The sequence below is a fragment of the Grampus griseus genome (genome assembly GCF_964374135.1).
Source record: "Grampus griseus genome assembly, chromosome: 10".
Classification (NCBI taxonomy): domain Eukaryota; kingdom Metazoa; phylum Chordata; class Mammalia; order Artiodactyla; family Delphinidae; genus Grampus; species Grampus griseus.
In genome coordinates this window covers 22,785,090-22,810,768 of record NC_139004.1, presented here as the reverse complement: position 1 = coordinate 22,810,768, position 25,679 = coordinate 22,785,090, and the positions used below count along the sequence as shown (strand labels likewise).

General features: G+C 50.0%; 2 protein-coding genes across 5 annotated transcripts; both read left to right on the top strand.

Annotated features, from left to right (window-relative positions):
• Positions 1-11,742: 11,742 nt before the first annotated feature.
• On the top strand, positions 11,743-13,121 carry IER3 (immediate early response 3). The gene is made up of 2 exons (XM_082664072.1): positions 11,743-11,958; positions 12,058-13,121. Exons 1-2 carry the CDS (start codon positions 11,749-11,751, stop codon positions 12,316-12,318), a joined length of 471 nt encoding a protein of 156 aa, XP_082520198.1. The 5' UTR covers positions 11,743-11,748; the 3' UTR covers positions 12,319-13,121.
• Positions 13,122-13,495: 374 nt separating this feature from the next.
• Positions 13,496-25,147, top strand: FLOT1 (flotillin 1). Of its 4 annotated transcripts, XM_082662791.1 has the most exons (13): positions 13,508-13,646; positions 13,980-14,036; positions 14,336-14,411; positions 14,501-14,591; positions 14,818-14,961; positions 15,099-15,218; positions 15,307-15,402; positions 15,615-15,767; positions 22,584-22,765; positions 22,924-22,969; positions 23,080-23,217; positions 23,482-23,646; positions 24,769-25,147. In XM_082662791.1, exons 2-13 carry the CDS (start codon positions 13,994-13,996, stop codon positions 24,796-24,798), a joined length of 1,284 nt encoding a protein of 427 aa, XP_082518917.1. In that variant the 5' UTR covers positions 13,508-13,646; positions 13,980-13,993; the 3' UTR covers positions 24,799-25,147. The 4 variants fall into 4 exon arrangements, with proteins under 4 accessions (XP_082518919.1, XP_082518920.1, XP_082518917.1 ...); XM_082662793.1 differs by lacking the exon at positions 14,501-14,591 and having other exon boundaries at positions 13,496-13,646; XM_082662792.1 differs by lacking the exon at positions 13,980-14,036 and having other exon boundaries at positions 13,513-13,646.
• The last annotated feature ends 532 nt before the right edge of the window (positions 25,148-25,679 follow it).

Here is a 25,679-nt window from a genome sequence, read left to right as displayed (position 1 = left end):
TAGTTGTGGCGCACAGGCTTAGTTGCTCCGCGGCATGGAGGATCTTCCCGGACCGGGGCTCGAACCCGTGTTCCCTGCATTGGCAGGCGGATTCTTAACCACTGTGCCACCAGGGAAGTCCCTAGGAACTGAATTTTAAATTGTATTTAATTTTAATCAATTAAAATTTAGATAGCCACATGCTACCATATGTGACAGCACAGAGCTAACTTAAGAGAATCTGGGTCTTTTTGTTCATTCATTAATTTATCATTCAATCAAAATCTACTGAGTACCTAATATAAGTTAGGCACAGTACTCAGCCCTGACAGGGGGTTCAATGGTTAGTCTCATCTGAAAGAGCTCAAAATTTCTTTGAGGAAGGGACTTCCCTGGTGGTCCAGTGGTTAAGTCTCTGTGCTCCCACTGCAGGGGGCATGGGTTTGATCCCTGGTCAGGGAACTGAGATCCCACATGTGGCATGGCCAAAAAATTGTTTGAGGAAACAAATGATCTTTTGAGATGACCTCAAGACCTTCATTTGTTTTCTGACTATACCATGTCCTCTTGAAAAAAGTAGCTGGAGATTTCTTAGGCGTGGGTCACCCTGCAGAGGTCCTTACCTCCCCGACTTCCCCTGCTGGATTAGGATCCTTGCCTGAGCTAGAGGCAACTCCCAAGGGCTGGCAAGAGTCCAGCGATATGACCAGAGGAGAGAATGCCCAACAGGGCTGCCCAACAAGGTTATTCTACCCTGGGGCATGTGTGCATAACCCATTCAGAGTTTGAAAGTGAGACACAAGCGAGGACGCAAATATCAGAGCAGCGTAAAACCCCAAAGACAACGAGCGAGGGCAGTGAGCCAAATGCTGATGTTAATGATGAGGATTGTTAAGAGGCAGGGAAGCGTAGAGGTCGGTTGCTTTGTCTCTGGAGCCAAACTTCCTGGAATTCAATCCCAGCTCTAGCCCTTGCTGCTGTGCAAAGTTTCTGTGCTGTATCCTCACCCGTGAGAGGGATGTTGTAAAGGCCTTCTTCTCAGAGACTTACCACGAAAATTAGATGAATAGAACATGGAATTGAACCAGAGTAAGCTGGTTCCAGCGTCCACTCTCTGACCGACGTGGTACACTGCTGTATTTGGGATGAGGTAGACTAGGGTTCGAATCTAACTCCCGCTAGGTAATCTTGAGAAAGTGAGCTGCCTCATGGAACGTCTCATTTTCCTCTTTGGTGAAATGAGGATACAGACAATGATGACAGTGGAGGTTTGTGAAGGTTTAATGGATTGATTCCTAGGTAGTGCTCAGATCAGTGCCTCCAGGGCACTGCGTGTGCCCAAGCAGCGTGGGCCTGTGTTACTTCACACTATGCACCGGGGCCCATGCAGGGCCACGCGGCAGACACTGGGGCTGGGGAGAGCGGCCGACGGAGAGATACTGAGCCACAGGGTGCGCTGGGTGGGCCGGGAGGTGGGGTGTGCTCCTGGAGCTGCTTGAACAGCAGCGTGGCTTGAACCGGCTGTGGCCTCCTGAACACATGACATGCCAGTTCTTCAGGCGCAGATTGCCGGATCCCAGCCTATCCCTGTCCCCCGAGGTCACCTGCATGTCAGCCTGTTCTCTGACAAGGAAAACGTTCTGACTTGACAGATTTGGTGCAGGAACTCACAACAGGGACATTTTGATGCAACTTCCTTAGAACAGTCCTGTCAGAGGGTAAAATGGTAAACCACGGCCATTTCTTATAAAGTTAAATATCTTCTGAGTTATACTACTCCTAGATATTTACTCAAGAGAAAAACACACGTCCACAAAAAAAGTTGTATGTGACTCTTCATAGCAGTTTTATTCGTAATAGCCAAAATCAAGAAAAAAACACAAATGTCCTTCAATGGTGAATGAATAAGCCAACTGTATCATATTTATACAATGAAATACTATTCAGAAATCAAAAGGAAAGAACTACTGATTCGTGCAAGAATATGGATGAATCACAGAAATATTATACTGAGCAAAAGAATCCAGACACAAAAGAGTGCCTACTGTAGTTTTATTTATATGACATTCTAGAATAGGCAAAACTACAGGAACAGAAATCAGGTCAGTTGTCAGTAGGGGCTAGGAGCGAAGAGAGGGTATTGATTCCAAAGGGGCATAAGGAACTTTCTGGGGCAATGGAAATATTCTATTTCCTGATTGCAGTGGCATTTACACAACTATATGAATTTGTCAAAACTCATCAAACTGTACTCCTAAAAAGGATGGATTTTACTGTATATAAGCTATACTTCAATATACCTGGCTTTTTTTGGCTGTGTCGCGAGGCTTGTGGGATCTTAGTCCCCTGACCAGGGATCGAACCTGGTCCCTAGGCAGTGAAAGCACGGAGTCCTAACCACTGGACTGCCAGGGAATTCCACAATATACCTGGCTTAAAAAAAAAAAAGTAATATCACCAAGCACTACCAAATTCTATGTGAAAGGGTGGGAATCAGAGAGAGACAGAATGAGCACAACCCACAGGGACGGGCTGAGAGTATCTGGTTTGTACATTTCTCTTTTTTTGTTTTTGTTTTTTTGGCTCCTCCGTACGGCATGCAGGATCTTCATTTCCCAACCAGGGACCAAACCCGTGCCCACAAAGTCCATTAACCACTGGACTGGCAGAGAAGTCCCTAAATGCTGACAATTTAATAACTTTAGGGGGCCTTGTCAGAAAGTCCCTGGCATCAAAATGGCTGCATCACAATGCCGTGTGCACTTCTAAGCAATCAGAAAGATCAACAGACAAATATCTATAATATACTGTGTTTGGTGCCTCAAGAGATTTACGTGCAAAGTAGACGGACTAATTCTACATGGAGGAGTCACGGGCACGGTTTCCCCAGGAGGTTGGAGAGAAAACAGCATGTGAAGAGTCCAATGGGTAAGAGTTTGGCATGAGTGAGAAAAAGTACAAAATCGTATATGGTGCCGTAGCTCAGGGAGCAAGGAAAGCAGTCAGGGAGTTGAGAGAGAAGCCTGTAAAGTTGCCTGATTCGGGTTGGGAGGCCAGTGTCAGCCCACTAGAGAGTTCAGAGGCACTGAAGTTACCAACCCAGACACTGACTTGGTCAAGTCCTTCTTTTAACAAGAAAGCTCTGGGGAGGGAATTCCCTGGTGGTCCAGTGGTTAGGACTCTGCGCTTCCACAGCAGGGGGCACGGGTTCGGGGGAACAAGATCCTGCATGCCATGCAGCATGGCCCAAAAAAAGAAAAAAGAATAAAAAAAGAAAGCTCTGGGGAAGGCATAGAAGATAGAAGATGGAATGGAGGGAGAAGAGTTAGGAAGGTTCTCTGTGTCCCATCCTTGTCATTGTTTCCATTGAAATCAAATGTGCCTTTCTGGTAGTGTATTGTTCTGAATACCAAAAGTATTAGGTAAGTAGGTCTCAACTAGGATACATCAGCCCCGAAGGTGGCTCAGGTGCCCAGTACTTTGGGACCCTCTGTCTCTTTCCTGAACTGGGGAACCCTAGCTCTCAAGCAACCTCTTCATTCGGGCTCCCAGGGTTACCACCAGTTGGTCTGTGTGGGAGATGCAGCAGTCACAGGAGCAAACCCAAATGGTCGTGGTTGTCAGTGGAGAGCATCAGAGCCAAGGGACACATGATATTTTCAGCCTCCCCTTGTGAGTAATCCCCTTTAGTGTCGGGTGGTATTTCCAACCTGGGGAAACAACTGACCAATGGTCTGGGAAGAGAGAGTGTCATAAAAGGGCCAGGGCCGCCCGAGCCAGGATGACGGTAGCAATGGGGCCCAGACACTCCAGGGAATCCATGAGTGATGGAGAGAGAACATGAGGGAAAGCAGGGCTACTGGCCAGCCCAGCCCAGCTTCCTCTTTCATGAGCTCATAGTCAAAGCCAGGCCAGACCAGGAGGGTGCCAGCAATTGACTGAGCTTGTTTTTTCCCTAACTTGGTTCTGAGTCACACAGGGCATCTACCCTTCCCAGAAGACCGCCTTAGGTTTCACCCCGGGGCAGCCGATCAAGCTCCAGCCCTAACACGCGATCCCCACTCGCGCTGGAGGCGGGCCAGCCAGGAGCACCCGCCCCGCCACCGAGGCCTCTCTGGGCGGAGGCTGGACCCCTCCCAACCTTCAAAGAAAATGGCCTATGCAGGCAGCTGCTTTGGAGGTAGGAGGGAGGCACTGGCTAACTTTCGAACACACAGGGGAGACGCTGCTGAATCAGGGAGCTGCCGGGGAGGGAGGCCCATTCGAGAGCTTTTAATCTAAGCCCTTGACTTTACAGATCAACTCATTCAGTAAATACAGGGTGTCTGAAAAGGCAGGACAAAAGGGGAAATGCTTTATTTGTTGCCCTTCCTGCCCACCCCCCGACATTACGCTTTGGATTAAATCTCAGTCATATTCTCCAATGCTGACATTGGAGCAATCTACAGAGAGACTCCCACATGAACACCTCTAATATTAATGAATTAAAGAGCCCTATGTTTCTAGCCTTTTCAGGTAGTCTGTATGCTCTAGACACTGAAAATAGAACGATGAACAAGATGGATAAAGTCCTGCTTTCATGGAGTTATAATCTGGTGAGAAGGAAACTGAGGCCAGAGGGAGGAGCCACAACCCTGGGGTCCTAGGAAGCCAGTGTTGGACCAGAACAGGGATGCTGGGTTCTTTTCCCAGTTCCCCACTCTCAGCAGCCTCTGGGGAAGTTTGGCTGAGTTGGACTGGGCTGGGCTGGGCCAGGCTGGGCTGAATCCAGGGCAGGGGATATCATGTTCTTTTGTGACCTTGCCTTGGGCCTCCAGGCACCCTTGCCATCCTTTTGCGTCAGGGAAAACTGCCAGGGCCTGATCTTGGCCCTCCTAAGGCCCAGATGAAAGTCTTTGGGGGTCATTTATTAACTTGCTGCCTAGAACTCACCACCGCCACCGCCCCCCCATGCCTCTGGCAAGAATTGTTCTGGCTAGAAAGTGTGTGTATATGGGGGCCAGGGGAAAGTTGTTTACAATCATTCTCATTGGCTGAACAAGAACTAGGAATGCAGAAGTCTCTGCTTCTCTGGAGAAAAGAAAAAGCCACAAAACCTACCTGAAATGGAGAGGGAGAGAAGGGAGGACGAAAAGAGAAAGAGAAATTGTATCCCCTGATGATCTTAGCACTTGGAGGCTATTTTATCATCCTGGTCTCCTACTCCTGGGTTAGTTCACTACTGTCCACATCTGCTCCAAAGCAGCCCCTCTTCCCATAACTATAATAATGGCCACTAGGGAAAATACACCCACTTTGTGCCTGTTCATATTCTTAATCCTTACAACAACCTTAAGGCCAGTTGGCCCATATTTCAATTAAGGAAACATTTTCAGAGAAGTTAAGTAGCTGGCCCAATACCTCATAGTTGATAAGTACCAGAGCTGGAATTTAAACCCACTTTCCTCTAATGCCACTAGATGATAATATACTCTTTTTGCTACCCCATGTTTCGCTTCTATCTCAAACGCACCTCAAGTCAATAAATAGTTATTGAGCATCTACTAAATGCCAGGTGTAGCTGAGAGTTTTCAAGTTTCATTCCCTGACCCCAAGGCCCTGGCTCCATCCCTCTATCCCTGCTTCCCTTTCTCAGAAGCACCCACTTCCAAATATCTGTCTCCCTCTCCTCTGCCCATTCTGCCTCCTTCCCATTACCTCTGTCCCCCATTCTAGCCTGTGATTAGCAATGCAGCAGTATTCCAGGTGGGGCAGTAGGCATGACTCACTCTTATGTTACTTATAAAGGGTAAGAGCCAGGGCTTTGCCATCCATCAACTGCACAGTTATTCCTGACTCAATGGCAGGTCACCCTGAGCCACAGTTGAGTATCCCCCAACTTCCTCTTTGAAGAGGAAATGTAGAGGCCTCTGAAGAGACACAGCTGTATAAACAGACACCTCTGGGGGTGAGGGGTAGCTCCTCAGAGGAGATGAATTTAAGAATATTTATTAAGGGAACTCTTGTACACTGTTGGTGGGAATGTAAATTGGAGCAGCCACTATGGAAGACAGTATGCAGGTTCCTCAAAAAACTGAACTACCATATAATCCAGCAATTCCACCCCTGGGTATATAGCTGAAGAAAACAAAAACACTAATTTGAAAAGATACATGTACCTCCATGTTCAGAGCAGCATTATTTACGATAGTCAAGATGTGGAAGCAACCTAAATGTCCACCAATAGATGAAAGGATAAAGATGTGGTGTGTGTATATATATATATATATATATATACACACACACACACAATGGAATGTTACTCGGCCATAAAAAAGAATGAAATTTTGCCATTTGCAACAACGTGGATGGACCTAGAGAGTATCATGCTTAGTGAAATAAGTCAGACAGAGAAAGGCAAATACTCTGTTATCATTTATATGTGGAATCTAAAAAATAAAACTAATGTATACAACAAAACAGAAACCAATTCATAGATGTTGAGAACAAACTAGTGGTTACCAACAGGGAGAGGGAAAGGGGGAGGGGCAAGATAGGGGTTGGGATTAAGAGATACACACTACTAGGTATAAAAAAGATAAGCGACAAGGATGTAGTGTATAGCACAGGGAAATACAGCCATTATTTTGTAATAACTTTAAATGGAGTACAATCTATAAAATATCGAATGACTATGTTGCACACCTGAAACTAATATAATATTGTAAATAAACTATATTTCAATTAAGCCCCTACTGGGTGAAAGGCCAAGTACTAGAGAAACCACAGAGATACCATGAGGAAAAAGGGAGGATGTGGTCCTGTATACTCGAGGAGATGATATTCCAGCGGGGCAGAGACACAACAAAAAGTAAACGAATATGTAAAATGATTCCCTACTGTGGTAAGCATTAACAAGAAAACAAACAAGGGGCTAAGAAAGAGGTTAGTGGGAGGTCAAGAACACAGGTCAAAGGAGGGGAATGAAGGAACTTGGTGATCTTGGGCAGATAGGGATGATACGAGGAGAGCTGGAAATGGAAAGGGGCAAAGACCTTTCCCTAGGATTAGGGCAGTGAGAACCCGTGCAACTGCTGGTCTCAGCCCCTGGCCCTTTCTGGCCTTAACTCATCCCCCAGCTGTCACCCCTGCACCCTGTCATTGACTTAATGATTCACTCTCAACCTTCCCCAGCTTCCTGTGTGGCAGGGAGGGGGTGGGGCAGAGCCCTGGCTCTCTGAGTTCTCTCCGGTTCTTCTCTTGGTCCCATTCTGACTTTGCCACAAAGAAAGGTCTCTCTGTGCCGGGAGGACAGTGAGGATAACTAGGTCCAGCTGGAGGCCCAGATTCCAGATATAGAAGGTAGTGTGAAACAGGATCCTGACATCCCCTTCACTTCCCCTCCCCTGCCTAATGCCCTGGAGAAATTTTCCATCATAAACAAGTTATGCATTCCTAACCTTGGGTGACTCTCCCCTTCTCCCACCAAACAGTTTTCTTCCATCATCACTCTCTCTCCCATCCCCAGTTTATGTCTGTGTGAGCATGTGAGCCTGTCCACACATGTAAATTGTCATGTATTTATGTTGATCATCGTTTAGTGTGCAGGTTGCCTTGGAATGAGGGTGTAGGTGGGTGGGTAGGCTCACTGTGCTTGGGTGTAAATGTAACGATGATGGCAGATGTGAAAGGGAGGTGTGGGAAAGGGATGTGTCTTTGTTTGTAGAGGAGGTGTGTTTTATGCCTCATCAGAAAGAAGTGTATAATGCTGAAAGTTGCTAGTGTGCTTAAACAGGAGTGGTGGGTGTAAAATAAAGCAACATATAAGCCCAGGAAGCAATAGTATATACAGCAATAATGTCTCTATTTATAGCCCAATTGTGGGCCGTCCCCTTATTTGCAGCCCCACACATCCTTGGCTGAGAAATGCCCTTAGGTGTTCTTTGTTTGGTGTCTGTGTAAGACTGGTCCCAACTTTTCTTAAGAGGTTATAAATTCGTATGTGGGATTTGAAGGAGTGTATGCCTGTCTCAAAATCTTGGGGTGATCCAGCCAGTGTATGTATACTATATGTGCATTTTTTAGTTCTGCATTTTCATCTTTCATTTATCAAGATTATTGAACAACTAGTACATGCAAGGCACCCTGCTAGGCTCTATGGAAGACACAGAGACATGTGTGACACAGCCTTTAATGGAAGAGGTCAAACATGTTCTCATCCTGTGCACCAGGCATAATATGATCTGGTACAAAGCTCTGTGGCAGATGCATTTGAAATGCATGGAGACAGCTTTGGTCCCTTCATGCTCCCTGACTCTAATGCTACCCGTCTTATCACTAAATTCTGGTAATCTTATGCTAGGAATGTCTCTTAAAGCCACCCCTTCTCGTGTTCCCTGTGTCATAGCCCATTTCAGGCCCTTTCCTCCTACCCAAACCTCTCCAATAGTATCCTGTCTCTGCCTCAGTGTTTCCCCATCCAGAGCATGCTCCTTGTCCCACTCAGTTCCCAGCTTTGAACTTGCCCTCCTTTGATGTCATTCCATGACCCACAAGCTCCACAGTCTAGAGTCAAACCCAGTCCCCTGGCCTGACAGCTAAGCTCTCCTCACTGCCTAATTCCTTTCCAGCCATCGTCACTTCCCACTGTTGTGGAACCCAGATTTGCGCGCCTGATGCACAGTGAGGCCAAACAAACCGAAACATTGGGTTTGGGGCAGAGAAAGGTTTATTGCAAGTGCCAAGCAAAAAGAACAGGTGGCTCTTGCTCAAAAACCCCAAACTCCCTGATGGTTTTCAGGGAAGAGTTTTTAAAGGCAAAATTCGGATCCTCAAGGACTATGTCATTCTTTTAAAGGTTGTGCCCTGCCCCCTTCCCTCCTGTTTATGATGAGGATGAGAAGTTGCCAAAAACTGCAAGTGCCAGGGCAGAGCAATTTAAGGAGAGGACCTAAGGGGAGAAAGAGCTTGGCAAGTCCTGGGAACTGAAAGGAGGAGGCCCTGGGTGGCTGGAGCACAGCACAAGAGAAGAGGGGTAAAAATGAGTTTGGAGAGGAAGAAATGAGATTTTGAAGATACTATTATGGAACAAGTTCATGTGCCCAGTGCACAGTGAGGCCAAATAAACTGAAACGTCAGAGTTTGGGGCAGAGAAAGGTTTATTGCAGGGCCAAGCAAGGAGAATGGGTGGCTTGTGCTCAAAACCCCCCAAATTCCCTGACAGTTTTTTGGGGAAAAGATTTTATAGGTAAAATTTGGGGTGTGTGACTTTCTTCTGATTGGTTGGTGGTGAGGTAACAGGGTGGTGCTCCAGGAATCTTGTACTCAGCCTGAAGTTACCATCCTCCAACTGAGTGAGGGACTTAGTTCCTGTAGAAGATCTCAAAGATATACTGTTATGTATATCCCTTGGAGGAACCAGCCCCTGCTTTATCTGCACCATTCTTTTTTTTTTAAAGTTTTTGGCTGCGCTGGATGCACAGCATTCAGATCTTCCCGGACTAGGGATCAAACCCACGCCCCCTGCAGTAGAAGCTCTGTCTTAACCACTGGACCACCAAGGAAGTCCTGCACTATTGTTTCTCGACTACTCCTGTTTCTGCATTCCCTTCCTTCCCTAATCAGCAACTGTTTGAATCTGTCCTTTGGAACCCAGGGAAGGTCTAGGAGGGACACGGAAAGGCTTTGGTACCCAGGAGGGCCCCACAGGGTCCAGCTGGGTTTCACCACTACTCCATTACAGGAAACTTGTCCTGAGATTGTTTTTCTTGTGATTCCCCAAACACATCCTGTACTTTTCCAGCTCAAGGGCTTTGCTGATTCCATTCTCTTTCTCAGTCATCTTCCACATCTGACTCTGTGGTATCCCACCCACCATTTAAGGTCATCTCAAATGCCATTCTTCCTGGATGCCTCATGTGATTGATTAGACAGACAGGAACAGCAGCTCTATTGGTCTTCCATTCCATACTTAGTCTTCCATTTTCTTAGAACCTGATGTGTTTGCTTTAGATAAAGCACTTGGCTCTCTCGGCAGCATACATGCTGAAACCTACCTCAGTACTCAACAGTACCTTTTAACAGGGTGTCTGGCCCTGTTGAGTGCTCAAAAGATGTTAAATTCTGTGTCCATTGTAAGGTCGGATCTTAACAAACGGCACCACGAAACAGAGGAAAGCTTCAAGTGAGCTTTATTAGGGAGCGCTCCCGGGCGAGGTTCTCTGGTCCGAGAGAAAGGGGCCAGAGAAGTCGCGCCTGGGCGAGGGTTGGGCAAGATTTTATAAGGGAAGAAGGGAAAGGGGTGTGGTGAATCTGGGAGGGCGCAGGGTATTCCTTATTTGGTGGTCTTTTCGGGTATCCTGGGGGACCGTTATTCCCACCCCTCGAAAGGTAGGAAGGCTGGGCTGGGTTCAAAGTCCCCAGGTCAGTTCCTGGAACTGGGTGGTCCGGAGAATTTCGGTCTGATGCAACCTGTGAATCTGATTGTGTTCCCCTGCCTCGGGCCAGTTGGCCTTACATCCATGAGCAGCTTTCTCTAAGGCAGTTATGAAAATGTGTCAATTCTCTCTTGTGTTATTATCATTACCACAACATTTGCATAATGTCTCACAGTTTAAATGTTCTTCACATAAACTTAAATCCAGATGGCTGCTAACTTCTCACCTTTGTATTTTGTGGTCCTCTGCTCCAGCCATGTATGAACATTTCTGCACATTGCTGGGTTGCCCCTGTGCAGTCTCTGCACCTTTGTTCTGTGTGGGTGTGATGCGCATATTGAAGGCGAGCAGAATATGCCACCCCCAAATGTGCCACTTTGGCATGTGAATTATTCGGAGCTGAAGGAAATCAAGACCCCCGCAGACAATTGCCTAAATAATTTAGGTAGGGGGCCTGGCCCAGAGATAGCTTTCACCTGAAAGACTTACCTGCTTAGCAGGGCAAACACCTAATTAGCAAACATCTGCTCTTCTCACCTTCCTGTGAATTACCCACCTCCCCTTCAAGCCCCAGGCCTCTTTCCCATTCCTTAGCTGAAGATGGCATGTAAGCCTCGATTGCCCGACTGACTGCCTTTGAGTCTCCAGTCTTCATGGGCTCCTGTAAGTACGCAATTAAATTTGTTTTCTCCTGTTAATCTGTCCTATGTCTAATTATTAGACCAGCCAAAGAAACTAGAAGGAAAGGAGAAATTTTTCCGCCTCTACAATGTGGTGTGTGTGTGTGCTTGTGTGTGTGTGTGTTGTGTGTGTGTGCTAAAGCAGGCAGGGTTGTGTCTGTCTGTGTGTGCTAGGGTGTTCATTTCTCTTAGGCATCTTGGCTGTTTCTGTAGTGACTTCCCTCCTAGGCTGTGTGTTTTCCATGTTTCCTACAAACTTGTGAATGTGCACCTGTAACTGTGGTTCCTTGACTTTGCTGGGTCAGTATTGTAGTAGGATGGGCAGACTTCCTTATGTAAGCCTTCCTGCCTCTCCAGAGATGGGGCTTGTGGCTGAACCTTCTCAAACTGTCTGTGAGCCCCTCTCCAGCAGCCACATGTCCCGACATGTGCCCGCAGTCCGGAATTTTACCCGCCTCCACTCACAAATCACACACTCACGACACACACTTAGGCGCCTACGGTTGCACTGGCCAAGTCTCCACCCCCTCCCTTTGCTTAAACTTCGGAATTTCCAGCCGACCGGCCAACCGCTCCCAGCAGCGGGTGGAGTTGAGAAGGGCCCGCCCAGTTCTCGGGGTACAAAACTAGCTCTGCAGGACTGCGCGGCCACTTGTCCTTCAGCTCTGCGCACAATGTGTCACTCTCGAAGCTCCCTCCCCACCATGACCGTCCTGCGGGCTCCGACCTCGGTCCCCTCCACCAGCCTGGGACCCCAACGGGGCTCCGGCCCCGAGATCTTCACCTTCGATCCTCTCCCGGAGACCGCGGTGGCCCCCGCTGCGCGCCCCAGCGCCTCCCGCGGGCACCGAAAGCGCAGCCGTAGGGTCCTCTACCCACGAGTGGTGAGTGTCGCCGAAGTGGACAGGCCGGGGGAAGAGCAGGGCGAACCGCCGTACGCCGGGGCCCCGACCTGACCTGTTGCCTTTGTTATCTCCCCACAGGTCCGGCGTCAGCTGCCAGTCGAGGATCCGAACCCTGCCAAAAGGCTGCTCTTTCTCCTGCTCACCATCATCTTCTGCCAGATCCTGATGGCTGAAGAGGGTGTGTCGACACCCCTGGTCCCGGAGGACACCCCCAGCGCGCAGTCCCCCGCGCCCACCGTTGTGCCCCCGGTCCTCGAGCCCCTTAATCTGACCTCGGAGCCCTCGGACTACGCTTTGGACCTCAGCACTTTTCTCCAGCAACACCCTGCCGCCTTCTAACCGGACTCTCCACACCCCCAGAAGAATCTGAAAAACCAGGAAACACTGGGTGTACCTGGTGGGAGAAAGAGCGTATCCCAAACTGGGACTCCCAAGGCAACTCGCACTCAGAACACTACAGCGGAGATGCCAGCCCGAGCCTGGGAGAGACAGGCACCGACACGCCGGGGCTAGGCCGGGTGGCAGGAGACTTACCCGGCTAGGCCGGGTGGCAGGAGAGCGTCGTTATTTCTCATTGCTCCTAATAATATTTATATGTATTTATGTATGTCCCCCTAGGTGATGGAGGGGTGTATGTAATATTTATTTTAACTTATGCAGGAGTGCGAGATGTGCTCCTTGCTGCAAATGCAGATCTCTGGGTATTTATTGGGCTCTGGGGGATTGGTGGAGGCCGGCGCCCAGAACTGAACGAGGCTGGGAAGAGGGATGGAGGAAACCCGGGTCCGAGAAGGCGCCCGGGCTGGGAGTCAAGGACGGTGGTGGGTCGTAGTAGGTTTAGCAGGTGACATACTCAGCCCTCCAGCATCTCAACTCGCGGGTCTACTGTGTGAGGCTTCGGCGGACCGTTGAGAATAAGGTCCTTGGCCTTCGATCTCCTCGAAGTTGCCCCCAAGGGGTGGCTGCGGGGTCGATGGGCTGTCAGGGGGTGGCTATGGGGTCGCCCGGTATGTTCTGTGAACACAAATAAACTTGATTTACCGTCAGCAGTCATGTGAGTGTCTCTTTGCAAGCCATGGTCCCCCATTCCTCATGGCCTTCAAGCGCCTGGGCCGGAGGAGCCGCGGCCAAGTCACCAGCGGGCGCTCCTCCCCGGGCCCCTGAGCCCCTTTTTCCCGAGTCACGGAACCCAGCAACCGGTAATCGGATGCTGTCGTACGTTGCCCAATCTGCGGTTTTCCCAGTTAATTCTCGCGGGGCAAATCCGAGGTGAGTCAATCTCCCTTGCCCCGCGGTGCCAGACCCACTGAGGTCACGTCCCGTGGGGCGGGGCGTGGAGCGGCCTGGGCAGGGCTCCGGACCCCGGAGGGGCGGCGAATTGGGGGTCGCCCCATCCGACCCCGGGCTGGCTCGTCAGCCCGGGTGAGCCGGCGCCCGGGCGGGCTGCGGACCGGAGCGCGGCCTGCTGGGAAAGGGGCGGGCCGAGGGGGCGGGGTCGCGTCTGCCGCAGCGACAGGGTGCGGCCTGGTTGGGGGCAAGGGCGCCAGCGCGGGCCCAGCTCCCAGGCAGGCTGTGCGCGAGCGGCCCCTGCTCGGCGGCTCACAGGTGCCCTGCGCGTCCCCGCCCTGCCCCGGACCACGGCCAGGCCGCTGCCCGCGTCCGGGAAGGTAGGTGGGGGGTGGGGTGGGGAGATGGAGTCGAGCTGTGGAGGAGCAGGGACGGTGGCGCAAGGGTCTGGGGGTCTCCAAGGGCCGGGAGAGCTTTATCAGATAAGGGAGAAACCGTCGTCACTGAAGGTGGGGTGCGGCAAGGGGCTGGGAGTCGCTGGGTGACTGCGAAATTTCACAGGGTAAAGCTTTAGCGGATCCGTGGGCGCGGAAGGGACGGGGCCGCATTGTCTGCAGGCGGGGCGGGACTGACAGGAAAGCGAAAGGGTTCACTCCTGTGGACTCCACAGTGCCCCTTGCTATCAGCAAAGGCTTTCTCTCCCCCTCCTCCAGCTCCAGCCTGAGCCATGTTTTTCACCTGTGGCCCAAACGAGGCCATGGTGGTCTCCGGTAAGTATTGTTCTCTGCTCAGCCAGTGACCCCCAAGTCCCCGCAGAGGTCCCTTCCCCCTCTCCCCACCAGCTCCCCAGCGCCAGACCTTCTGCCCATCCCACCCCCATGGTTGCAAGCCACCCACTTGTGGTGATTCCCTGCCTCTATCCTTCCAAGGCCTACACTGCCCGCTGCTCCTGCCAGCGCCCAGATTTCTTCGTGGGGATTGCTTCCCCCTCCCTTCCCCGGTCGTCTTCCACATTCCAGCTCCACCGTGGCCACCGGCCACCGCAGCTCATTGTCTCCTCACCTTGCAGGTTTCTGCCGGAGCCCCCCAGTCATGGTGGCTGGAGGACGTGTCTTTGTCCTGCCCTGCATCCAGCAAATCCAGAGGTAGGTTGAACAAGAGAACTAGGGAAAGGGAACCCCCGTTTTCTCTCTTTTCTCCTTTTCACACTGTCCACCCCTTCTTTTTCCCCTAGGATCTCTCTCAACACACTGACCCTCAATGTCAAGAGTGAAAAGGTTTACACTCGCCATGGGGTCCCCATCTCAGTCACTGGCATTGCCCAGGTGAGGCTTTCAGAGCCTTTCCTCCAAAGTCCACTCCCCCATCACCTTCTCTGTCCCCAGACATTAAGAATCTTCTGACCATGGCCTTCCCTACCTCTTGCTATGGAGAAATTTCTCTGCTAGTCTCAGCTTCTCCAGGGATCCCCAAGGCACTTGACTCTCCCAGCTTCCTCCCTGTCTTCATGAGACCTTCACCACACCCTCCCTAACCCTATTCTGGCTACAGGTGAAGATTCAGGGCCAGAATAAGGAAATGTTGGCAGCTGCCTGCCAGATGTTCCTGGGCAAGACGGAGGCTGAGATTGCCCACATCGCACTGGAGACGCTGGAGGGCCACCAGAGGGCTATTATGGCCCACATGACTGTGGAGGTGGGCCTGAGGGCAGGGAAAGATCTGGAAGGGGTGCCAGAGTGAGAGGGGCCTAAGGACCGAGCTAGTCTGTAGGAGACAGTGGTCAGAGGATCTGAGAGCTTATGTTCCTTCTTCCCTCCATCGTGTTATCCTAGGAAATCTATAAGGACAGGCAGAAATTCTCAGAGCAAGTTTTCAAAGTGGCCTCCTCAGACCTGGTCAACATGGGCATCAGCGTGGTCAGCTACACCCTGAAGGACATTCACGACGATCAGGTAAACCTAGGCAGTTGCTTCTCCCTGCTTTCCTGCTCCCATCTGTTAAACCTTCCCGAGGACTGTGATATCTGCAACTCTCCCACAGGACTATTTGCACTCCTTGGGGAAGGCTCGAACAGCTCAAGTCCAAAAAGATGCTCGGATTGGGGAAGCGGAGGCCAAGAGAGACGCTGGGATCCGGGTGAGAGATCTGGGGGTTGCTTGGTCTCCATGGGCTTATTGTGCACCTGGTGGAAGAGGGGATGGCGTGGGGGCTGGTGGAGCAGGGTTGGCAGAGGATATAAATGAGGCCGGGCCTGGGGTGAGGACAGAGGAGCTTGGTGGAGATCAGGCTCTCTCCCTGGGGCCTTCCTCTCCCTACTCTGACTCCCTGCCTGATCTCTGCATGCACAGGAAGCCAAAGCCAAGCAAGAAAAGGTGTCTGCTCAGTACCTGAGTGAGATCGAGATGGCCAAGGCGCAGAGGGACTACGAGCTCAAGAAGGCTGCATATGACATTGAGGTCAACACCCGCCGAGCACAGGCTGACCTGGCCTATCAGCTTCAGGTCAGAGCCCCTATGCTGGCCCGGTGGCCAGGCTGGACTTCACTCCCTCCCCGTTCTTCTCAGGCCACCACTCTCTCTTATATTCTAACTCTGATCCCCTTATTCTGGTCCTCCATTTCTGACCCAGCTCCTCCTTATGAGGAAGATTTAAAAGACCTAAACGGGGCTTCCCTGGTGGCGCAGTGGTTGAGAGTCTGCCTGCCGATGCAGGGGACACGGGTTCGTGCCCCGGTCTGGGAAGATCCCACATGCCGCGGAGCGGCTGGGCCCGTGAGCCATGGCCGCTGAGCCTGTGCGTCCGGAGCCTGTGCTCCACAACGGGAGAGGCCACAACAGTAAGAGGCCCGCGTACCGCAAAAAAAAAGAAGACCTAAACGTTTCAGCTGAAAAGCAAAGAAAAGGCCTAGAAAGGATACCCTCTATAGGGCTGATCACAGGCTTGAGGCAGGTTGTGCCCTGTGCCAGGGCACCTGGATGAGGGGGTGATCCAGAGCTAAGATCCAACCATGCTCCACATCGGGCCTGGGTGAATGGGTCTGCATCCACCCAGAGGAAGGGGTGCCTTTTTCTAATTTGCACAGGGGTACTCCATGGGCCCACAGCAGCCCTGGTGATCACAGAAGTGTGTGAGGAAGGAAAACGTGGGCTTTGAATCCCACAAAATGAGACATGGGGGCCCTTGAAAATGCAGGGAGGTGTAGTCGATCCTCATCATTTGTGGATCCCATAACTGAGAATTTGCCTCATCACTAAAATTTATTGGTTACCTCAGAACCAGTATTTTTTGTACTGATGACTATTTGCAAACATGCGCAGAGTGGAGAACAATTTGAGTTGCCTGATATGTGCTTCCCAGTTGAAGATGAACAAGAAGATGTTCTGCCTTCTTGTTTCGGCTCCTACTGTAAACAGTGTCATTTTCATAGTATATTCACTGCCACATTTTTTGCACTTTTGTGCTTTTTTTTGGTGATTTCAGTTTAAAATGTCCCCAAATGTAGTGCTGAAGTGCCGTCTAGTGTTCCTAAGTGCAAGAAGGCTGTGATGTGCCTGATGGAGAAGACGTGTGTTAGATAAGCTTCTTTTAGGCATGAGTTACAGTGCTGCTGGCCATGAGTTCATTGTTAACGAATCAACAGATATGTTATATATGGTGTCTTTAAGCAGAAACACATAAAACAAGGATATATAGGACTTCCCTGGCGGTTCAGTGGTTAAGACTCCGTGCTTCCACTGCAGGTGGCGTGGGTTCGATCCCTGATCGGGGAACTGAGATCCCACATGCTGCACATCTTGGCCAAAAAAAAAAAAAAGATATATATTGACCTGTTTATCTGTTGTGACCAGAGGCTCACAGGAACCTATACCTGTATTTCCCTTAGGAACAAAATAAGTGTTTTGTTAATTCAGTGTTCATGGCTACTTTATAAAACAGAACTACCATAAATAACGAGAATCAACTGTACTCTGAGACCTTTCCCCAAAGGGTAGCAATATTATGAAATTCATTTTTGCCAAGAGTTGGTACAGGGTGAAATTATGAAATGCACACATCTTTAGTTATGACGTTAAATCCCTGGATGGCTTGACAGGTACCTGAGTGTGGCATAGTACTTTGCTACTCAAAGTGTGGTCTGCCTCCCAGCAACAGCAGTATCCCTGGGGAACTTGTTAGAAATACAAAATCTGAGGCTCCAGCCCAACTGACCAAGTCAGAATCTGTATTTTAACAAAATTCCTAGGCGATTCATGTATTGATAGACACTGGAGTTTGAGAAGCATTAACATAGTGGAAAACACCAGCTTGGGCAGGACTTAACCCACCCAAGGATAAGGTTCTTAATCTTCTTCTCAACATGGCTTGTCTGCACATCAAAGGGTTGGGCTGGTTTGGGTTCTGTTCAGCTTTTATTAGTTCCTCATTTTGTGCCAGCCAGGCTTTGTGCTAGGTGCTGGGGAAATAAGGATTTACTCAACAGGTATCTGTTAAATGCCTGTTATGTGCCAGGCATTGTTTTGGAGGTGAGTATATAAGTATGAATGAGATGGAATAAGATTCCTGCCCTCATGGAGCTTTACGTTATAATACCCGAAACCACTAATAAGCAAATAACCTTCACTGGCTCAAATTACATGAAGTGCTATGAAGGAAATACATAGGTGGTACTTTACTGGGGGGATACTCTATTAGGTCGGGGGTGATCAGAGGAAGCTTCGGTGAGGAAGTGATACATGAGATAAATCCTGAAGATGAGAAAGAGTCAACGATGTAAAGAGTTGTGGGCCAAGAACATTCTAGTCCAGTGCTGTTCTAATAGAACTTTCTGAAATGATGGAAATGCTCTATATCTGTGCTGTGATGTTGAGCACTTGTAATGTGGCTTTTGTGACTGAGGAACTGAATTTTTAAATTTTTTATTTTGATTTAAATAGCTGTATGTGGCAAGTGACTAGGTAGGGGACTGGCACATGCAAAGACCCTGATGTAACAAAGAGCTCGGCGTGTCGCAGGAACAGAAAGGAGGTTTCTGATCCAGTATGGCTGGTGTGCTGTGAGTAGGGAGAGGCAGGCGGGACCAGGTTTACTAGGGTTCGAGTGGCCGTGATGGAGACTTAGAAGATTCAAAGCACAATGGGAAGCTATTGGAGAACTTTAAGCAGAGAGGTGCTCTGGTCTAATTTACATTTTCACAAGGATCAGTACAGCTGTTATGTGAAGAATTGATTGATTGTCAAAAGAGAAAAGAAGAGGGCTTCCCTGGTGGCGCAGTGGTTAAGAATCTGCCTGCCAACACAGGGCACACGTGTTGGAGCTCTGGTCCGGGAAGATCCCATATGTCGTGGAGCATCTAAGCCCGTGCATCACAACTACTGAGCCTGCGCTCTAGAGCCTGCGAACCACAACTACTAAAGCCCGCGCGCCTAGGGCCCATGCTCCGCAACAAGAGAAACCACCGCAATGAGAAGCCCGCGCACCGCAACAAAGAATAACCCCCGCTCGCTGCAACTAGAACAGCAACAAAGACCCAATGCAGCCAAAAATAAATAAATTAAATAAAAATTTTTTTAAAAAAAAAAAGAAGTGGGGAGATGAGTTAGAAGGTTTTTCAAAGATGATGGATTGCATAAATGCAGCTACTTGCACTCCCTCTTAAAACCTTACTAAATCCACATAAGGTGATTAAAGAAAAAAAAAAGTTGGAGAGAATAGGAACAGAAGCAACAGAAACCATAGCATCATTTTGGACGCTGGAAAGCTGTGGTAATTGACCAAGGAGGTCTGAGACAGCTGAGCCCAAAGCCGAAGGGGAGAAAACAATGAAATGATCTGAGGCTCAGGAGCTGGCAGCACCAGGGGCCTCTGGAGCTGTGACGAAGACTGTTGAAATAAGGAGAAACAGGTGAAAAGTGACTTCTCAGAGCGCTCTGGCTCCCTGCCTCTGGGTAATGCTCCCTTCTCTGCCCCAGTAGACTTCTGGGGGTTTATTATCTGATGAGAGTAAACCAGAGGGCATGACTTGGGGCCAGCCAGACACAGGTGAGGGCCTAAGTACTTAACCAGTAACAGGCCTGAAGAGGCTGTCTGCCTTTTTTTTTTTTTTTTTTTTTTTTTCGGTACGCGGGCCTCTCACTGCTGTGGCCTCTCCCGTTGCGGAGCACAGGCTCCGGACGTGCAGGCTCAGCGGCCATGGCTCACGGGCCCAGCTGCTCCGCGGCCTGGGGGATCTTCCCGGACTGGGGCACGAACCCGTGTCCCCTGCATCGGCAGGCGGACTCTCAACCACTGCGACACCAGGGAAGCCCCTGTCTGCCTATTGAATACTGAATAGTGACCACTTCCCCTAACCACTCACCCCCTATGGCTCTCAGAACCCCCATCTTCCAAAGAAGAAATCAGAAGACTGCTCTGGGGAACATGACCAATCCAACATGAAAGACTTGAAGATCCTGAATCTGAGGTTCCTCAGCAGATGAACTGCCTAGGTCAGCCTAGATTGAAGCTCAAAGCCAATGAGCCTCACCCACATACCCAGAGTTTCCCTTCAGTGTTTCAGACCTTCCTCCCTGTGAGCAGACAAGCAAGGAATCCCTGACATATGAGGGATCCTGCAACATGGAAGACAGGCCAAAATCACAAGCAGAGCAAAGCAATTTGAAGGATACATACTATGCAGGGAGAAGAAAGCTTAAAAAAAAAAATATCCTCAGTGATAAGAGAGTAGTTCACATCTAGGAAATCAGGACATAGAAAACAAAAAAGAGCTTTTAGAAATTAATAAAATGGAAGAACTGAAAAAAAAATCACAGTGGAAGAGAAATTCTAATAAATTTCCCAGAAAATAGGACAAGACAGATGGAAAAATTGGGAAAGAAAATTAGAGGCCAGCCCAGGAGACCCAACAGAACAAAGAAAACAAAAGGAAATCATCAGTGAAAAGATTCGGACATGTTTATGTGACTTTCTGGATTGAAATGGTCCGCCAAGTGCCCAAAACAGTGAATGAAAAACATCTACCTTGAAGAACATCACTGTGAAATTTCAGAACACTGAGAATAACGAAAAGAACTAAAAGCTTCCAGAGAGAATGAACAGATCTCAAGCAAAGGGTCAGGCATCAGAATGACTTCAGATTTCTCAGGAAGCTGGAATACCCTGGAACAATGCCTTAAAAATGCTGGTGGAAGATTAATAACAACCTAGTAACCTGTACTCAACCTAATCGTCATTCAAATAGAAGAGCGGAGTGAAAATCTCAGAGAAGCAAGATCTGAAAAAACTTATTGCCCACATACTCTTTCCTTTTTTTAAAAAATTTTTTGCGGTATGCGGGCCTCTCACTGTTGTGGCCTCTCCCGTTGCGGAGCACAGGCTCCGGACGCGCAGGCTCGGCGGCCATGGCTCACAGGCCCAGCCGCTCCGCAGCATGTGGGATCTTCCCAGACCGGGGCACGAACCCGTGTCCCCTGCATCGGCAGGCGGACTCTCAACCACTGCACCACCAGGGAAGCCCTCTTTCCTTTTTTTAAAAAAAATTAATTTTTGGCTGCATTGGGTCTTCGTTGCTGCACGTGGGCTTTCTCTAGTTGCCGTGAGCGGGGACCACTCTTCGTTGCGGTGCGCGGGCTTCTCATTGCGGTGGCTTCTCTTGTTGCGGGAGCACGGGCTCTAGGTGCGTGGGCTTCAGTAGTTGCAGCTCGCAGGCTCTAGAGCGCAGGCTCAGTAGTTGTGGCGCACAGGCTTAGTTGCTCTGCAGCATGTGGGATCTTCCTAGACCAGGGATCGAACCCGTGTCCCCTGCATTGGCAGGCGGATTCTTAACCACTGCGCCACCAAGGAAGTCCCCCACATACTCTTTCTGAGGGAGCTGCCGGAGGTTGAGTCTGAAGAAGAGAGAGAAGGAGGAGTGGGTAGGCTCCAACACAGGAACACCGTGATGCTGCATATGGGGGCCAAGAGCAACTAGTCCAGTTTGGAACAGGTTTGAACTTTTAGGGTCAAAGACAGTACAGGGTGCCACATCCAGAAGCACCCTTCCTCTGGAGTGAACAGATGGGTGTTCACTGTAAAGGCAGGGGCACCATCTCTTGTGTTGATGAGCCCCACAGGGGAGATGGTGCACATCTGAGCCAGAGCAATGAGGCAAGAAGTGTGTTCCTCCCCCGAACTCCTCACCGACATCTTGGCAACAGCCTTCTGATCCCTCTACTCTGCAAGGGATAAGAAAATGAAATCTGCCTAAGAGGAACTCTGTGTATACATGTTCTTGTAGTTGCTTACAGTATCCCGGGAAGGATACACGACAAGCTGCTCACGGTGGTGGTTTCAGGGAAAGTGAACCAACCAGGTGGCTTGAGAAATAGGTGGGAGGAAACCTATCACTGTTTACTTTTTTTTTTTTAATTTGGACCACATACAAAAGATAAAAATGACACACACACAGCCCCCAAAAAGAAAGTTGGTGAGAGAGAGAAAAAAAAAAAGTTGGTGAGAGAACTTTTCAGTAGTTGACAGTGGCTTGCACTAAGGTAACCGCCACACAGATGGAGAGAAGTGCATGGATTTGAGCGTGACTGGAGGTGGAGGATGGCTAGCATGCACTCAGTGCCCACCAGGTGTTCATACTCTAGAGGGAGACTTGGTGGAGAAACAAGGTGATAGGAGTTCAGTGGAGGGATACTTCACCTGGCCTGAGGGAGAATTGCTGGGTTCCAGCCCTATCCAGCCCTGAAGCTGAGACTACGTGGGGAACAGCCCTAACTGTTGGTATTGGCTCTGATAGGGAAGATCAGGCCACCCCCCATCGCTCCTCAGGCCATGCCTTGGATCTGTACGGGAAACGGACTCCCTTGGGCAGGCTGAGCCCACTGGGACCGCCTTCATGTGCCTGCTCTATTTTTTTTTTTTAATTTTTTTGAACTGACACAGTATCAAGTCTTTTTTTTAAAGTTATTTATTTATTTTTGGCTGCGTTGGGTCTTCGTTGCTGCACGCAGGCTTTCTCTAGTTGCGGCGAGGGGGGGCTACTCTTCATTGCGGTGCGCGGGTTTCTCATTGCGGTGGCTTCTCTTGTTGCGGAGCACGGGCTCTAGGTGCGTGGGCTACAGTAGTTGTGGCCAAGGCACGTGCGATCTTCCCAGGTCAGGGCTCAAACCCGTGTCCCCTGCATTGGCAGGCGGATTCTTAACCACTGCGCCACCAGGGAAGTCCCCCTGCTCTATTTTTACATCCCGCCCGGGAGCCCCGGCCCTAGCTTCCCTGCCTGCTTCCTGGCCGCTTGCTCTTCAGCTCTGACTCTGAGCATCCCTCCTTCCCAGGTGGCCAAGACGAAGCAGCAGATCGAGGAACAGCGGGTCCAGGTGCAGGTGGTGGAGCGGGCCCAGCAGGTGGCAGTGCAGGAGCAGGAGATCGCCCGCCGGGAGAAGGAGCTGGAGGCCCGCGTGCGGAAGCCGGCGGAAGCCGAGCGCTACAAGCTGGAGCGCCTAGCAGCGGCAGAGAAGTAAACACCCCTTCCTGGCCCCTTGCGGCTCCTTCAACCACCTGGGCGCCCCCAGACGAATTGCTGAGGCCTTCTTTACCTGTACTCCTCCGGTGGAGTCTTTCTCCCAGAGCAAGGGCTCTTCCTCAGCTCCTCCCTCCACTCCCTTCTCTGCCCAGGTCCCAGCTGATCATGCAGGCAGAGGCAGAAGCCGAGTCCGTGCGGGTGAGTTAGCAGATGGCTCTTGCCGGCTTGTGGAGGGAGTGGGATTGTGCTGGGATTTCTTGTCCTTGACTACCACCATCAGTACCCCAGGCGTCCTGTACCCTCCTCAGATGCGTGGGGAAGCCGAGGCCTTTGCCATAGGGGCCCGAGCCCGGGCCGAGGCTGAGCAGATGGCCAAGAAGGCAGAGGCGTTCCAGCTGTACCAGGAGGCTGCTCAGTTGGACATGCTGCTGGAGAAGCTGCCCCAGGTCTGGGGGTCGTGTGGACAAAAGCAGAGGAGGGACAGGATGAGGGAATGAGGGGTGAGGGAATGAGGGGTGAGGGAAATGAGGGTCTGGGGGAGAACCAGGCTAGGGGCCATAAATTCGGGGTGAGAATTACAAGCCAGTGACCAGAGTGAGGAAGGGTGATCCTCACAAAAGTGAAGGACAAGGATCTTAAAACCCAGAGTAAGGAGTCTTAGGATGGGTGTGGTCAGACCACAAGTGCTGAGTGGGCATCTTACCTACCAGGTGGCAGAGGAGATCAGTGGTCCCTTGACCTCGGCCAATAAGATCACACTGGTGTCCAGTGGAAGTGGGGCCATGGGGGCGGCCAAAGTGACCGGGGAAGTGCTGGACATCCTGAGCCGCCTGCCGGAGAGCGTGGAGAGACTCACAGGCGTCAGCATCTCCCAGGTGAGGGTTTCTAGGGCGGGGGCTGTGGAGCCGAATCGCCAGGTTCTTACGGCATGTGATGCAGCGGGCCTAGCATGGGGCCAGCACCCAGGAGGCCTGGGGGGCCACTGACATTTATTAATTGCTTTCTGTGTGCCAGACACAGTGCTAAGCTTCTACACAAATGGTTTAAAAATATTTTTAGATCAAACTTCCTTTGGGGTATGTGGGGTTTTACAAAGTAAAGAAACTGAACTTCCAGTTTAGCCCATGTCATACAGCTGGTGAAGCTGGGCTTCAAACCCAGGCCAGCTATCTCTGGAGCCTGTGCTCTTGGTCACCCCACGGGTAGAAGGAACTAGCTGCAGCCTGTTGAAAATTAATTCCAGGGCATATCACTGCTTTTCTTGGTGCCTGTTTATTCACCTGTAGATTATGGTAGAGATCAGAGAGTAGGACCTAGAGCCAGACTGTTTTGGTGTGAATCGTGGCCCCAGTGCATGCTAACTGTGACCTTGGACAAGTTAATCTTCTCTGCACCTGTTTCTTCACCCTAAAACTGGGTTAATAAAAGTAACTACCCTGTTGAATTGTTAAGGGGATTAAATGAGTAGATATTTGCAGTGTTTAGAACAGTGCCTAGCATGTAGTAAGTACTATATAAGTGTGTTAAAGGACTTCCCTGGCAGTCTGGTGGTTAATACTCCACGTTCCCAATGCACGGGGTGTGGGTTCTATCCCTGGTCGGGAACTAAGATCCCGCATTCTGCACAGCCAAAACAACAAAAACAAAACAAAGAGTGTGTTAAATAAAAAATGCATACATAAATAAAAGCACCAGACTGAATCAGTGACCTTCGAGCTGGGTTCCTTGGAGTCTCCTTGAGGTCTGCAGTGGATAATTGGGAGCTAAGGAGGGCCTGTGCAAGCAGGGATCTGGCTCCCTTCACCCCTTTGCAGTAAGTAATTCATTATTATACAAGAATCCAAATGACTGCTTGGCAAAGGGGGTGAGGTAGGGTACCAGAAAAAACTAGAGTACTCATGGAAGTATGCATCCTCCCTGCAGCCTGTTCACCCAGATGGGATCCTGGGAGAGCAGGGCACCTGGTTCCCATAGTCATCACTGTTGTCTTTTGCCAGGTGAACCACAAGCCTCTGAGAACAGCCTGAGCCCTCGACCTTCGCGATGCCCAGCCTCATAACTCAAGTTGCCTGAATGGTCCCAATACTGCATGCACTTCAGCTGGCTCCCCAAGCACATCCTTTGACAGCGGAGTTCCACCGCTTGTCTCTCCCCGCCAAAAAGCCCGTCCCTTGCCTTGGAAGGGAAGGGTTGCTCCCTTTTCCAGCCCCATACTGCAGACTGCCAGTCCCATGCCAGCCTTCTGATGATCCCACCCCCAACTTATTTAACTTAATCTACTCTCTGAGCCTGTTGTCCAGAATTCTTCCTTGACCAAGCCTTCAGGGGTGGTCTGCAGGTTCTCAACTTTGTCAAATAAATTGCTATTAATAAGTACTGATACTTATGAACAGTTAATATAGCAGAACTAATTCAAAATGAATGCTAGAATGTAGCTTTTGCCTTTGCCTTCAATAGGCTTTTTACAATGGAAGAGGCAGTAGTTACCTGTATGTTAAGTTATAGAATTAATCCCCCTCCCAACCCTGAAGTTGGTTATAGTCAGCAAAGCGTGCTGAAGTGGAAGCAATATCAATAACTGCATTCGTCCCTAGAATTACTGAAAACACGGCCAAGGGAAATTGTTACATTTGTTCAATTTCCAGGGCAGCTTTGAGACTATTGTGCTCCTTGAAGCATGAGGTATTGGATGGAACGGTTTAGAATGGGACCATGGTGTGACGTCCCTCACTAGTGATTTTTTGCCTTAGGCTGAGAAAATCCACAGGATTACAGAAATCAGCGTTACCCGTAACAGAAAGGAACCCTGGATGCACTGTGCATTTGAGATCCTTCTGGAGCACTGTTAGAAACAGACTGCTGGGGTCCAACCCATTCTGGTTCAGTACCTCTGGGCAGGATCGTTCAA

What these genes read in the sequence shown, in the direction of transcription:
- IER3 (XM_082664072.1), top strand. Translation starts at nt 11,749, where the DNA reads ATGTGTCACTCTCGAAGCTCCCTCCCCACCATGACCGTCCTGCGGGCT. An exon ending in GGGTCCTCTACCCACGAGTG is followed by an intron (nt 11,959 to 12,057) that starts GTGAGTGTCGCC and finishes ATCTCCCCACAG; the next exon opens with GTCCGGCGTCAGCTGCCAGT.
- FLOT1 (XM_082662791.1), top strand. Translation starts at nt 13,994, where the DNA reads ATGTTTTTCACCTGTGGCCCAAACGAGGCCATGGTGGTCTCCG. An exon ending in AGAGAGACGCTGGGATCCGG is followed by an intron (nt 15,403 to 15,614) that starts GTGAGAGATCTG and finishes CTGCATGCACAG; the next exon opens with GAAGCCAAAGCCAAGCAAGA. An exon ending in CAGAAGCCGAGTCCGTGCGG is followed by an intron (nt 22,970 to 23,079) that starts GTGAGTTAGCAG and finishes TACCCTCCTCAG; the next exon opens with ATGCGTGGGGAAGCCGAGGC.